Source organism: Berghia stephanieae, chromosome 12, assembly GCF_034508935.2.
Source record: "Berghia stephanieae isolate SIO BIC M18660-M18661 chromosome 12, UCSD_Bste_1.3, whole genome shotgun sequence".
Classification (NCBI taxonomy): Eukaryota; Metazoa; Mollusca; class Gastropoda; order Nudibranchia; family Aeolidiidae; genus Berghia; species Berghia stephanieae.
The window spans coordinates 4437734-4451850 of NC_088371.1; the positions used below are offsets into that span (position 1 = coordinate 4437734).

General features: G+C 32.2%; 1 protein-coding gene across 1 annotated transcript in view; it reads left to right on the forward strand.

The window, feature by feature from the left end:
- The window catches only part of LOC144957454 (FAST kinase domain-containing protein 4-like), a 30249-nt gene extending 16670 nt beyond the window's left edge, over positions 1 to 13579 (forward strand). The window contains exons 3-11 of the mRNA XM_078888730.1: positions 3042 to 3165; positions 3486 to 4626; positions 5522 to 5662; positions 7194 to 7324; positions 8210 to 8327; positions 9184 to 9262; positions 10208 to 10331; positions 11685 to 13499; positions 13542 to 13579. Coding sequence (XP_078744856.1) covers positions 3042 to 3165; positions 3486 to 4626; positions 5522 to 5662; positions 7194 to 7324; positions 8210 to 8327; positions 9184 to 9262; positions 10208 to 10331; positions 11685 to 11855 — 2029 coding nt within the window. The 3' untranslated portion in view covers positions 11856 to 13499; positions 13542 to 13579. The remainder of the gene's footprint in view (positions 1 to 3041; positions 3166 to 3485; positions 4627 to 5521; positions 5663 to 7193; positions 7325 to 8209; positions 8328 to 9183; positions 9263 to 10207; positions 10332 to 11684; positions 13500 to 13541) is intronic.
- Positions 13580 to 14117: the final 538 nt, after the last annotated feature.

Here is a 14117-nt window from a genome sequence, read left to right on the forward strand (position 1 = left end):
TCTTCTTTCTTCTTCTTCTTTCTTCTTTCTTCTTTCTTCTTCTTCTTTCTTCTTCTTCTTTTTCTTTCTTCTTTTCTTCTTTCTTCTTTCTTCTTTCTTCTTTCTTCTTCTTCTTCTTCTTTCTTCTTCTTTCTTCTTTCTTCTTTCTTCTTCTTCTTCTTTCTTCTTCTTCTTTCTTCTTCTTCTTCTTCTTCTTCTTCTTCTTTCTTCTTTCTTCTTCTTCTTCTTCTTTCTTCTTTCTTCTTCTTCTTCTTCTTCTCTTCTTTCTTCTTCTTCTTCTTCTTCTTTTCTTCTTTTCTTCTTCTTCTTTTCTTCTTTTCTTCTTTCTTCTTTCTTCTTTCTTCTTCTTCTTCTTCTTCTTCTTCTTCTTTCTTCTTCTTCTTCTTCTTTTCTTCTTTCTTCTTCTTCTTCTTCTTCTTCTTCTTCTTCTTTCTTCTTTCTTCTTTCTTCTTCTTCTTCTTCTTCTTCTTCTTCTTTCTTTCTTTCTTCTTTCTTCTTCTTCTTCTTTCTTCTTTTCTTCTTTCTTCTTTCTTCTTCTTCTTTTTCTTCTTCTTCTTCTTCTTTTCTTCTTCTTCTTCTTCTTCTTCTTCTTCTTCTTCTTCTTCTTCTTTCTTCTTTCTTCTCTTCTTCTTCTTTCTTCTTTCTTTTTTCTTCTTCTTTCTTCTTTCTTTTTCTTCTTTCTTTTTCTTTTTCTATTCTTTTCTTCTTCTTTTCTTTTTCTTTCTTCTTTCTTCTTCTTTTTTTTCTTCTTTCTTCTTTTTCTTTTCTTCTATTCTTCTTTCTTCTTCTTCTTCTTTTCTTCTTCTTCTTCTTCTTTTCTTTCTTCTTTCTTCTTTCTTCTTCTTCTTTCTTCTTTCTTCTTTTCTTCTTCTTCTTCTTCTTCTTCTTCTTTCTTCTTTCTTCTTTCTTTTTCTTCTTTTCTTCTTTTCTTCTTTCTTTTTCTTCTTTCTTCTTTCTTCTTTTCTTCTTCTTCTTCTTCTTCTTTCTTTCTTCTTTCTTCTTTCTTCTTCTTCTTTTTCTTCTTCTTTCTTCTTTCTTCTTCTTCTTTTTCTTCTTCTTTCTTCTTTCTTCTTTCTTCTTTCTTCTTTCTTCTTCTTCTTCTTCTTTCTTCTTCTTTTTCTTCTTTTCTTTCTTCTTTCTTCTTTCTTCTTCTTCTTTTTCTTTCTTCTTTCTTCTTCTTCTTTCTTCTTCTTCTTTCTTCTTCTTCTTTTTCTTTCTTCTTTTTTCTTTTTCTTCTTCTTCTTCTTCTTCTCTTTTCTCCTTCTTAATGATAATAATAGTAATAATGATATAATAATAATAATAATAATAATAATATAATAATAATAATAATAATAATAATAATAATAATAATATAATAATATTAATATAATAATATAATAATGATAATAATAATAATAATTAATAATATAATAATAATAATAATAATAATAATAATAATAATAATAATAATAATAATAATAATAATAATAATAATAATAATAATAATAATAATTATAATAATAATAATAATAATACAAAATCCGCTTATAGAAGATCCGTCTAAATAATTTGTATAAAAAGTATATACGGACATGTGGAAAATCTAATACTAATATCATAATCAATCGCATTAAATTTTGCTATTCATAAAACTTGATTCATTTGAATACCTAAAAATACAAAGCAAAATATGCATAGTATCATCATATGATAATTGAGACTGTTATTAATGCCATTATTCTAAAAAACTATTTTAGAATTAATGAAAAATATATGAAAATGAATCAATTCTTATAAGGGGAATCATGTAGTAGTCCTTCCAAAAAAAAAAAACAGTGGTCCTTCAGAGCCATTTGGCTCTTGGAGCTGTTGTTTATCCCACTTTCTAAAGCATGAAACAGACAATTACAATTTCTTGCTACCCTTTGGATAGGATACAAGTCTATTGCAGAGTACTTTCTACCAGATTTCACAGACCCGGCTACCCAATCATTGCTGGGTGGTGTGGATGGTGTGGTTAGAAAAAAAAAAATCTCGTCTGCACCTGGGATCAATCTCTGTCCCTTTTTTTGCTTGAGTACTCTATGAACTTATCGGAACCACTAGTCACATAGAAGTCATTTGCATAAATATGTGTCTATTTGACACTCATTTATGACTTGCAAAGGCAGGCATGCCCTTCTTTAGTTATAAAGCAATCAAACAGCTCTATAGATAGTGTATGCGCTTGGCTAAGAAGCTCATAACATTGCCATCTGGAAGTATAACTGACCAACACACAAAACTATGTGTAACCATGAACTTTTATAGTCTGGTTCGTCCAGTTTAGTGAGAAGTACTCATAAACGTGGATGGCAAAAACAATAACAAAGGCTTGAGTGACATCATTTTCGTTCTATCCATACTTTGTGTTCATTATTTTTTATTGTTCATTACTATATATTAAAAAAAAATTAAAACATTGAACCAAAAATTGTTTTAAGTAAGGTTCCAACGAGGTTGTTGCTTTTACTTTTAATTTATATTATAATCTAAATGTTTGTTTTGGATGTTTTTCTTAATTTATAGTGATGTGTGGTTGAATCTATCTGGATTAAAAAACAAACAAAGGAGCTGCTACTTTTTAAAAAGGCTTTTATTTATTTCTTCTTTTTTTTGTTTTTTTTTTTTTGTTGATAAACAAGGTTGACAATTTTCCGTATGTTTACGGAATTCAGTATGTTAAAACCCTCAGTATATTTTAAAATCACCTGCTAAATGGAGAGAAAAAAAGAAGTATCGACATATTGTCTTTTTACTGGAGTTACTCAGAAAGGGTCCGTCACTGTGTTTGCTTAAAAGTTCAGTAAATTTTTGTCTCCTGAACTGGCAACCCTGGATCAACTTCCTTTAAAATTGGGGAAATCATTGTTTGTTTTAAAGATATTTAAAATGATACAGCCGTTTAGGTTTTAAACTGTCAAAGGAAGAATGAGATCTTAGAGGAAGCAAAGAGATAAAAAGAGATAGAAAAGGTATAATTTTTGAGTTTATTTTTTTTTTATCTCAATGTCTTTCAGATATTTTGATGACATCTCCAGACACACAAGTCAAAGATGTTATCGACAACAGCAACATATCGCTCCCTTTGTGAGTTATTTCAAGGCCCTGTACTCTTCAGGACAAGGCAGTAAATCTACAGAGGTCTGTGTAGAATGGATTTATTTTTATTTAAAACATATTTAGCTCCTATTGGTGAACAGGATGTTTTTCAATTTATTTAAATCAAATTTGATGTATTAAAAATTGTGAAATTGAGTTGGGAAAGCAACTTTTTAAGAGGCATATACAAATGCAACCCTTTTTAAATTATGTTTTTGCTGAAGAATGTTCAGACTTCATGCTTTATTTAAATGTGAGGAGAATTTATATGGCATTTAGGCTACATTTCATGTCTTTACTGAATGTAGAAATATTGGTAAATAAACCGTCCTTTTCAAAATTTTGTTTTTATTTCTCCTCAGGGTATACAGCCGTCCACCTCAGCAATGCAAGATGATTTTGATATTGCAGAATTGCAGGCACGGCCTGACAAGTCTAAAACAAAGATCTATAAAATGTTGACAGTCTGGTACATCGATTTACAGAACAATTCAAGCACAAAGGAGACCGGGGGGAAAGTTGATAATTCTGAAATTTGGAGTAAAACTATACAACCTAGGCTCCAAAGTGCAGTACACGAATCTTTAACAGATGACGCACCTCCGGATATGAAACTAAAATGCCTTGCCATCTTGCTTCATTTTGACAGGACGAGCCCTTTCATCTCAAAAATTTTAAATCATGCAGTAAGAGACATTCAGTTCTTGCCCATAAAGGGTGTTGCAGACATTGTTAATTTGCTGTCAGTTTCTGGACAGGGAATCGATATCTGTCATGAAGCAAGAAAAAAACTCGTATTTGAGATCATAAATAATCGATGGTTTGAAATTGGTCCCAGACACATTCTGTTCTTTTTGTACCAACTGGACGACATGCTGAAGATGAAGGAGATTTGTCTCAAAAGTAGACTTAGTGGTAGTGGTGACAATTTATCTCCGTCCGAAACAAGAGGACATGATAGTGTAATAAAGGAGGGTACAGTTACAAAAGAAGCTCTCGACTTACCACCCGAAGTAAATATTCTGAACATAGAAAAGAGACTCATCAGCTTAGCAGATCAAATGAAGCCTAAAGATTTAGTAAGGGTGGTTTCTCTAATGGGGAAATGGAGGAACAGAAATGGGGTGCTTCTTCGTTCCCTGGTACATCGTTTGAGTTTAGCGGACACGGAGAATTTTAGCTTGTTTCACCTGACAAATCTTCTTTACGTTTGCTCTGTTTTAAATCTCCACAATGTTTCCTTGCTTGAAAAGTTGTGCAAAGAGCTGATGGCTCGGGATTTCTCCCCATCGACCTCCTGTGTCTTCCCGGTTCTCACTTCATTGTCATATTTGAAATGGCACGACTCCGAGCTCGTGTCCAAATGTCTGTCATACTTGTCTATCAGCATCAAAGATAATGGAATCAAATCTGTGTCACCGAAAGATTCTTGGAATGTTCTGAAGAGTTTAGTAACGCTGTATGCCTTACCTCAGACAGAAGATGAAACAACTGTGATAAAATGTAAGTTTGAAAATTTGAGAATGTTCATAAAAAATGTTTGTCTGTTTTAACGTGACATCTGACCTACCATTGGAGTGATGTCACTGTCAGAAATATGGGGTGGGGTAGGGGGGGGTGTAGATTTATATGTGTCATTGAAGAACATGGAGACCAATTCTTAAACTAAAACTTTTTTTTTAAATGTGGAAACCTAAATATCTTTGATAATTCTGACGTTAAATTCACAATTTGGCAACCCGTCCAATCGACCATTGGAGGCGCTGGTTCATAAATTTTAAATTCTATTTTGATATGTGACAAAAAGTTAAAGAAAAAAAAATTGCAAGGAATAAGTTGAATAAAATCTTCAATATTTAATCCACAAAGTCAAAGGATATTCCCAAACCGTTCACATAATTTATCTTTTTAAATCAAATTGTTCCTTTCATTCAGTTTTTATCATTTTTTAAAACCTTTTTTGAGCTTCAAGCAGCAACATGTGTATGGTTTATTAAAATTATCTTTGTCATAAGGTTGTCTCATGAAGTGAACTAAAGCATATAAGCAATATTTTTAAAAAATCATTCTATCAAATATGATAGCTTTTACTCCATAGGAATTGAGCTATATCGTTCATAAAAAATTTGTGTTTGGTGAATATAGAATATTAAATAAAACATAAGTAATATGAAATAGGCCTGTATAGTTTTTTAGAATGATAATAATAATAACTCAATTTAAAAAAAAAAAAATTTCTAATTCTATTTTTTTTTTTTTCGTTTTGATTTTTAAATTAAATTTTGGGTCAAGGGAGAGGGGAGGGGAGGGGAGGGATTTTATAAGCAGATTATATAATTTTATACTTTGTTGCTTGTGACCAGTTTATTAAAGTCATCCTTTGTTTATTTGTTTCCAGCTTTAGCCCTTAGACTATTTACAGAGACAAAATATTCAGGACAGAAAGTAGATACAGCCTGGTGTCTAGCCATTCTGGGTCTCTTGGATGAGCACACTGTCAAGACTGTACTGGAACCCAACTTTGTTCAAGAGTTTGTAGGTAAATGAGGCTGTTTTATAATTAGAGATGTTGTTGTTGTTGTTACTGTTTTTGTTGTTGTCATCTAATAAATAATTCATGTTGTAGTTTATTGTAGTGTGGCTATGTGGTATTGTGGTATGACACTCGCTTTCGGATCGGAAGGTCCTGGGTTCAAGCCTAGCTCGGCGCATAGTTGAGTCCTTGGAAAAGGCTCTTTACTCACATTCTCTCACCGTACTGTAAAATGAGCACCTGGCCGTTAACAGTGTTGTCTCTGTCCAAAAAAATTATAATATCGCCTTACAGGCGTCATGTTTTGTCCTAAATGTTAAAGCTTTGAACACGTTTAGTGGATATTGCGCTATATAAAAGCTCATTTTTTTAAAGCTCATTTTATTGTCTTGAGTGGATTTGTGGACTCTTTATTTTTATGTCCAACTCAAATTTATTGCTTGACCTCTGTGTTCTCTTATAATGTAAAGAGGTCTGAAATTCGATTCCCCCAGGATGGGGTTTCCAACCTCCCATAGTGGGCAGGGAGGTAGTTGCTATGTCTTCTATCCCCCTGTATCTGTTTTCCAATTACTTTCTGTCTTTGTCTTGGAATGAAATTACTTATTTTTTTCCTGACCCAGGCCGGAGTCCTTGGCTGAGAGGGAAACAGTCAAGTGTTTAGTTATAGTTTTGTGAGATGATATTTTTTTTCCTTGTGAATCATCTCTCTTATATTCTTTACTTATGATTTGTAAACATTTGAGTGTATTCCTCTTAGTGGGAACTTATGCTGGTGTCTGGTTGAGACTTTTAGATGATCTCAAACTAAGTGCACTGATAGCGTGCTCTTGGAATCTACATCTGCTCCCTATTTGAACCATTTCCCCTTGTCTTACTTTTTCCTCGTCATCTAGAATACTTTTACTATTCAATTTTCTTCCTTTTTACTGTCGCTGATATGACCTAATTATGTTGCAAGCATCGTAAAACCCCTAGAAACAAAAAACAAAATCGATCTTCAATTGAAGAAGGCTGATGTTATTGACGCGGGTATTTCGTCTTGTATTTTTCTGTTTGTTTTGTCTGGCACAATACAATATCTTTTCAGATTGTGGGAACATATTTATTGTTGTGTTTCAATTAGTCCCAGTCTGTTGTTGTTTGGCTATTGAGTTGTTGTTGTGAATTGTTTTCATGGTCGGTAACCTGTTGGGTGTCCATGTGAGTTCCATTCACTGTTGTGTGTTATTTCTTCCTGTGAGTTAATGACATCACCATGAGTATAAAAACTGGGCTGCCTTCATTTTCCAAGCTCTTACTAAAACGTTATTCATAATGGATTGTTAATTGATAATTTAGTCAAGTGTTGACTTTGTTTTTATTACCGGATGAACATACCCGGACTATTCGCATGATGCCTTGATGCATGGCATTTTAACCGCCCATTTGACGAATTGCCATTATCATCACTGATTATGAACAGATGAGAATGATCCCCAAAGAAAGTTTTGTTTCATTTTTTGTTATATATATATACGTGTATTATTCTGAACAGATGAGAATGATCCCCAGAAAAGGATTACATTACAGAAGCTCCGTGCTATCAGCCTGTCAGCGATGTTTGAGCTGGAGGGTTACGATGGACCGTACATGGAAGAGGATTTGCTAAATATTGAATCGAATACAGTAAGTACATCCCAACAGCTCTTTATAAAAGGAATGAAGTTGACATCACTCAGCTCTTTGTTGTTATTTTTATACAGCCTGTTAGTGAGTAGAGCTCACAACATTATATCAAGCTATTAACATTCAAGTCTACACATAGTTTTGTGCGTGTGTTGGTACATTACATCTGGCTGGTGGATGTTGTGAGTATATCATCTAAATGCATAGCATCAATAGAACGATATTTATTCAATGTGTCCCAAGCCAACAGCAAACACTTAAAATATATAGAGAATACAAGACAGGATGCCTATGAAGAACTTGTTAACAACGGCACTACCACACCATCTCATTCATCTGTAGTGTTTCATTCATCCTGTTTGTTGATAAAGGAGAAACCCGAAACGTCCATTCTATCTGTTTTCGTATTTAAATTGAAGCTTACATTCAATTTCACATTGTTATTTATTTTGTTTTATAATACAAAGCTTTGCCCACAGTATGTTTTCATTTTTAAAAAGTTGTGCCCAGTGTGTAATCATATTTGTACAGTTTTGTGGTCTTGCTATTTCTATGACACTCGTCTTCGGGTCCGTAGGCCGTGGATTCAATTCCTGCTTTAACGGGTGCAAAGTTGAGTCCTTATAAAAAACTTTTTTTTCTCACATTCTCTCATTGCACTTAGGTGTAGAATGAGTAGCTGGCAGGGAACAAGCGTTTCTGTAAAATAAAAAAAAAATTGTAATATTGCCTAACAGGCATCATGTGTTGTCTTACATGTTATATGTTGCTTATAGCCGGGGGCCCCTTTTAGAGCGCTTTGAGCACTATTAGTGGATATTGCGCTATAGAAATGCTCAAGTTTCTATATTTATATTTAAAGATTTTTTTTTATGATTTACTCAGGGAAGGAGTGCGGCACAGCTGTTGTTATTGGAATCCTTGTTAAAGGCACTCAGAAAGTTTGTGGATATGAAATCTTACGTCAAGGGATCTCAGTCTTTGCCAGGAGGACTTCATGCAGGTAGAGGGGGGGGGGGGGGGGGGTGGGGGGTAAAAACAAAACAAACCCAAACATATACAGTACTTAGGACAGTTTTTCCGATTCTTTCGATTTTTAAAGCTATTGCTATTATGTATCAAAGTTCTTTTTCACAAACCAGTCACAAGGAGCTGTTGTAATATATAATAACAATAATAATAATAATGATGATAATAATAATAATAGTAATAAAATAATAATAATAATAATAATAATAATGGTGATGATGATGATGTGTAGGGTTCTTGACCTCCCATAGTGGGCAGGGAGGTACTTACTGCGTCTTCTATCCCCCTATATCTGTTTTCCAACTTGCTTTCTGTTTCTGTCTTGGAATGAGATTACTTGGTTTTGTCCTTTTCCTTGGCAGAGTCCTTGGCTGGGAGGGAAGCAGTCAAATGACAAATGCATAGTTAAAGTTCTTGGAGATGATATTTTTTTTTCTTGTAAATCATCTGTCTGTTATGTATTGTTATAGTTGTTGTTTTCAATGTATAAGCATTTGAGTGTGTTCCTCTTAATGGGATCCTGTGCTTGCGTCTGGATGAGACTTTTAGGTGATCTCAAGCTAAGTACATTGATAACATTCTCTTGGAATCTTTATCTGTTTCCTATTTAAAACAATCCCCTTTTATCTTACTTTTCCTGTGTGCTTTTTAATTGTAAATCGATCATCTTTCGACCATCCCATTTTCTTCCTTTTAACAGGGGCTGATATGACCTAACTGTGTCACAGACGCCGTAGTAAAACCCTTAGAAACATAAGAAACAAACATTCTTTCTAAATGACATTTGTTTTGTATTGTATTTATTTTTCTTTTAATTTTGGAAATTCCAGATGCTGTGATGTGTTCGAGTGCTGACGGTAATATAAAACCGCTGGCTCGTCTTGAGAATTCAGACAAGGGGATGTTGCGGTAAGACAAATTTTTTTGGTGGTATTTTTTTTTTTTTTTTTTTTTGAATTTGATTTAGATCAAAATTATTTAATGATGATATGTATACCTGTAAGCCAATGCATGTGAATATATATATATATATGGAAACCATGGCCTGTGGGGTTCACTTTGTGATGTGTGTTCTATCACACATTCTCTTTTGTCCTCCCTCATTTGATTTTACGTCAGTGTTCTAGATTGACACCATTTGATTTCACCTTGACATTAATTGAAATGCATGTACGACATAATAGGGTTCAACAGTCGTAATGTCACTTCCCTCGTAATGTTGCATAGTAACTGGTTTTAAACTATCGGAACAATGGCGGACGCATTATCTCCATCACCGACCTTATGAAATACTTAACAGCATTGTTGTCTCTGTCAGAATTTTAAAAAATTGAATATCGCCTAACAGGCATTTTATCTCGTCCTACACATTAAGTGTTACTGTTGGCTAGGAATGCCTTGTAAAGCGTTTTGAGCATGCTTAGTGGATATTGGCTATATAAGTACTCAAGTTTTCCTTTTTACACATACAATGTAGTTCTTCAGAGCCATGGGGCGCATGGAGCCGGAGCTTATCCCGGTTTCTATGGCTTGGAACAGACAATAGCAATTGCTTGCTATCCTTTGGATAGGACGCTAGTCTATCGCAAACTACTTTCCACCAAATCTAACAGACTCAGCTAGCCATTCACTGCTTGGTGGACAGTGGGGTCAGAATGAAATCTCGACTGCACTCGGAATCAATCTTGGTCTCTTTGCGTGTGAAGCGAATGCTCTACCAACTGAGTAATCGGGATGACATAATCAATGTATTCGGGGAATAAAGTTGTTTAAGAATGAAATATGGTGATTAAAAATTTATATATATACTGTATTTATTTTTTTTTTCATCGATCCCTTCCTTACCTATTCTAGATTGTCCATTCAAGTCATCCCCTTCAGTGGAGTTCTGGCAGCCCAGGACGATCAGACGAGATATTCTGGTATCCATCAGCTGGCATCACGACATCTTCGTCATTTGGGATATGTCCCCGTACAGGTGAGCTAGACTAGACTTTGGCCAGTCATACTTTTAAGATAAATATATTAATAATTGGATTTTTTGTCTTTAATGGAAATATGTCTTTGGCTGAATCGTATAATGTTATTCAGTAACAAATATTAGTTATATATTAATATTAATTATGATGATGATGGTATTGATAATAATAATAATATAGTCACATTAATAATAATAGTAATAATAATAATAATAATAATAATAATAATAATAATAATAATAATAATAATAATAATAATAATAATAGTAATAATAATGATAATATTAATAATGATAATAATAATAATAAATAATAATAATAATAATAATAATAATAATAATAATAATAATAATAATAATAATAATAATAATAATAATAATAATAATAATAATAATAATAATAATAACAAAAATAATAATAATAACAAAATAATAATAATAATATGATAATAATAATAATGATAATAATAATATAATAATAAATAATATATAATAAATAATAATATAATAATAATATAATAATAATAATAATAATAATAATAATGATAATGATAATGATGATGATGATGATGATGATGATAATGATACTACTGATGATGATGATGATAATAATAATAATAATGATAATAATAACAGTCATGCCTACTGTCCCGGAATTTCCGGATTTGTCCTGGAAATTTAAAAAAAAATAATGCCTGTCCCGGAAAAAGTTTACTTTCTCATCTCCACACTGTGTCTTATCAATTCAAGTCGTCTATTTAGGTATTCAAGATGTAGGTCATGTTAAGTGTTGCTGTTAGCTTGGTACCCCTTGTAAAGCACTTTTAGCATGTTTAGTGGATATTGTGTTATATAAATGCTCAAATTTAAAAGAAAAAAAAAATTATTGCTGGTGTAGTACTTGATGCATGCTAAAGTACTTTATACAAATATTGTATTTTGTTTTGATGAATCTTGTGTGGCTATGAGGTCTAGTAGAATGACACTCACATTCAGACCAGAAGGTTCAGGGTTCTAGTCCTGCTCTGAGCAGTGTGCAGTTGAGTCCCTTGAAAAGGCTCATTACTCACACTCTCTCTCACCTTACTTAGGTGTAAAATGAGTACCAGGCCCGTTAACAGCTTTTGTCTCTACAAAAAAAATGTGTTTAATTTTTTCTAAAAGGCTTCATGTTTCGTACTCCATGCTATGTGTTGCTGTTGGTTTGGGACCCCTTGTAAAGTGCTTTGAGCACGTTTACTGGACGATGCACTATATAAATGCTCAAATTTTGTTTTTGCTTTCTTGAACCTTTAAGACTTTACTTATTTTTACAACAGCCCCCTATTTTTTCAATATATTTTCTTTTCACAGATTCCTTACTTAGAGCTGCGTAAATCGCAATCTGTTTTCGAGCATGTAAATTCTATTCAAGTCAGGATCAAGAAAGCCGTCAGTGATATCCATGTCAATAGTAGTAGTAGTGATATGACTACCTCTTCCTCCTCTTCAAGTGCAGCGTCATCATCGACGACAGAAGTTTGATATCGTATGCCTTGTTAATGTCTTGAGAGATTGTTGTGAAAAACGATGCGAAGTATAGCCTAAGTGATTTTGGATTGAATGTTTTGTACAATCATGCCTGCCTCTATTGAAAAGTTTTAAAATGCTTAGAACTTTTGTCAACATTGATTAAAATTCCCCCAATAACATTAGTAATTTACTTAAATCTCTTTCAAATAATAATATATTGAAGATGGAAATGTTATTGATTACAGTTAATTTTTCAGTTATTTTAATGTGTCTTATAATGTTATTATAGGTTAAGTCGCCCTTTCAAAAATTGAATATTAATTAAGTCAATATCAATTCCTTCACATTTTAGTTGGGCTGAAAGCATTATTAGAAATATTGACATTTTAAAAGAGAAACTTTTAAATCAAAATTTTTAAGGCATAAACTGGGATATTTTTCTTTTGCCATTTCTAATTCTAACTTTTACTTTATGACTTGTCAGTGTTAGAATCTAAACTTAAAATTCTAGAAATTTCAAGCTCTTAATTATAAAAATAGTAGCCATAATAAGTTATTTTATAATTGAACAATTTGTTCTCGGTAGTATTAAATAATTCTTCAAAGTCCTTTTGAATAATTAAACCACTCAAATACTATTTTTTTCCATCACAACAAAATTGATTGAATAAGATATGCTTATGTTGTTTCCTAGTTAGAGCCAAATTTATTTTAGTTCAATAGATTTTTCGCAGTTGCAGGCAGGTATTAGTAATGTTATTTCTATCTTTTGTATGAAATTTGTAAATTAATTTTAGAAGTCTCTGTTAATTTGAAACATTGTGAAGTGCATTGGGCCTGGTAAATTCAGTGGTAATGTGCTATACAAATGTTCATTAAATTTATTATTTAAAAAAATTTTGAATCTTAAGAAAGTTTTGATAGATTGATAAGGAAAAAGAAAACGGCAGGTTGTCCCCGTCTTTTTAGTATTTGTATGTGTTTATATGAATATCTAGAGTGAAGAGATTTAGAATAAATGTTTCAATCTTTATTGTGTATGCTATTTATTTTCATGACTGATTGTTTTCTTGGAATGCTGAGTTTTGATAAGCAAGTGCCAGCTTTATATGATTATATGGACAACACCAGTTGCTTGTTTAAAAAAATATATATATATAAAGAAGAGTAATATTAGTTATCTCAGGTTATCTGATCAGAGAGATGAATGGCGTACCGATGTCTGGCACAGACTTGGTACTTGAAGAAGAAGAATATATAAAGTTGTTTTGTTTTTTTAGTTTATTAATATTTGCTTTGTTTTGTTTTCTTTTGTTTTGCCGAGGTAAGAGTTGTCAATTGTTTCATTAATGTCGATATTTCCTTGAATACAAGAACCTATGACTGCAGAAAGTGAATTTGCAAGCCACAAGGCGAGGCATGGAAACACTTAAAAACTTATTTATTTCGAGAATTCTTAATTTATTAGTTATTTTATTTGAGCAGACGATGATCACAGGATATGTATATATATATATTACTTTATTTTTTAAATATGTTAAATAGTTGGATGGTGGAATGTTTGTGTGTGTGTGTGTGTGTGTGTGTGTGTGTGTGTGTGTGTGTGTGAGAGAGAGAGAGAGAGAGAGAGAGAGGAGAGAGATGGGAGTGAGAGAAGTGAGAGAGAGTTGAGAGAGGAGAGAGATGGGAGTGAGATAGTAGTGAGAGAGAGTGTGTGAGAGAGAGAGAGAGAGAGAGAGAGAGAGAAATTTGAATGGATTGAAGTTATTGTTATGCGCCAAGAGCTTTATTGTATAGAGGAGTGGGCGCAATATAAATAAATTTCATAATTATTTTTATAATAATGTATTATCATGTTTTTATTTACACTGACTTCATGGCATTACAACGTATATTGTTTCCTGTGTTTTGATTCTTTAAAAAAAAATATTTTAAAAATCAATAATTAATTATATATATATATATATATAGCACTGTGTTCAGGTTATACAAGAAAGAATCAATTTTTAAAACCCAGCGACTGGTGTACTTCATATAGTTTCTTTTTTTTTCATGTACCATTAATGACAATTTCACACTTAATTTATTCTTTTCCTTTGACTAGCAATGACTATGAAAACTGTTTTTTTCTCTTTTTGAGGAAAATTTTTGTCTAAATCAAAGCCCTATCTCCACTGAGTAAAAATGTTTTTGAATTTTGAAAATCCATTCATAAATAATTAAGTTATGCAGTTTCAAATGTGTCATTTATTTGGATGACCCGCAAAGAGGAAA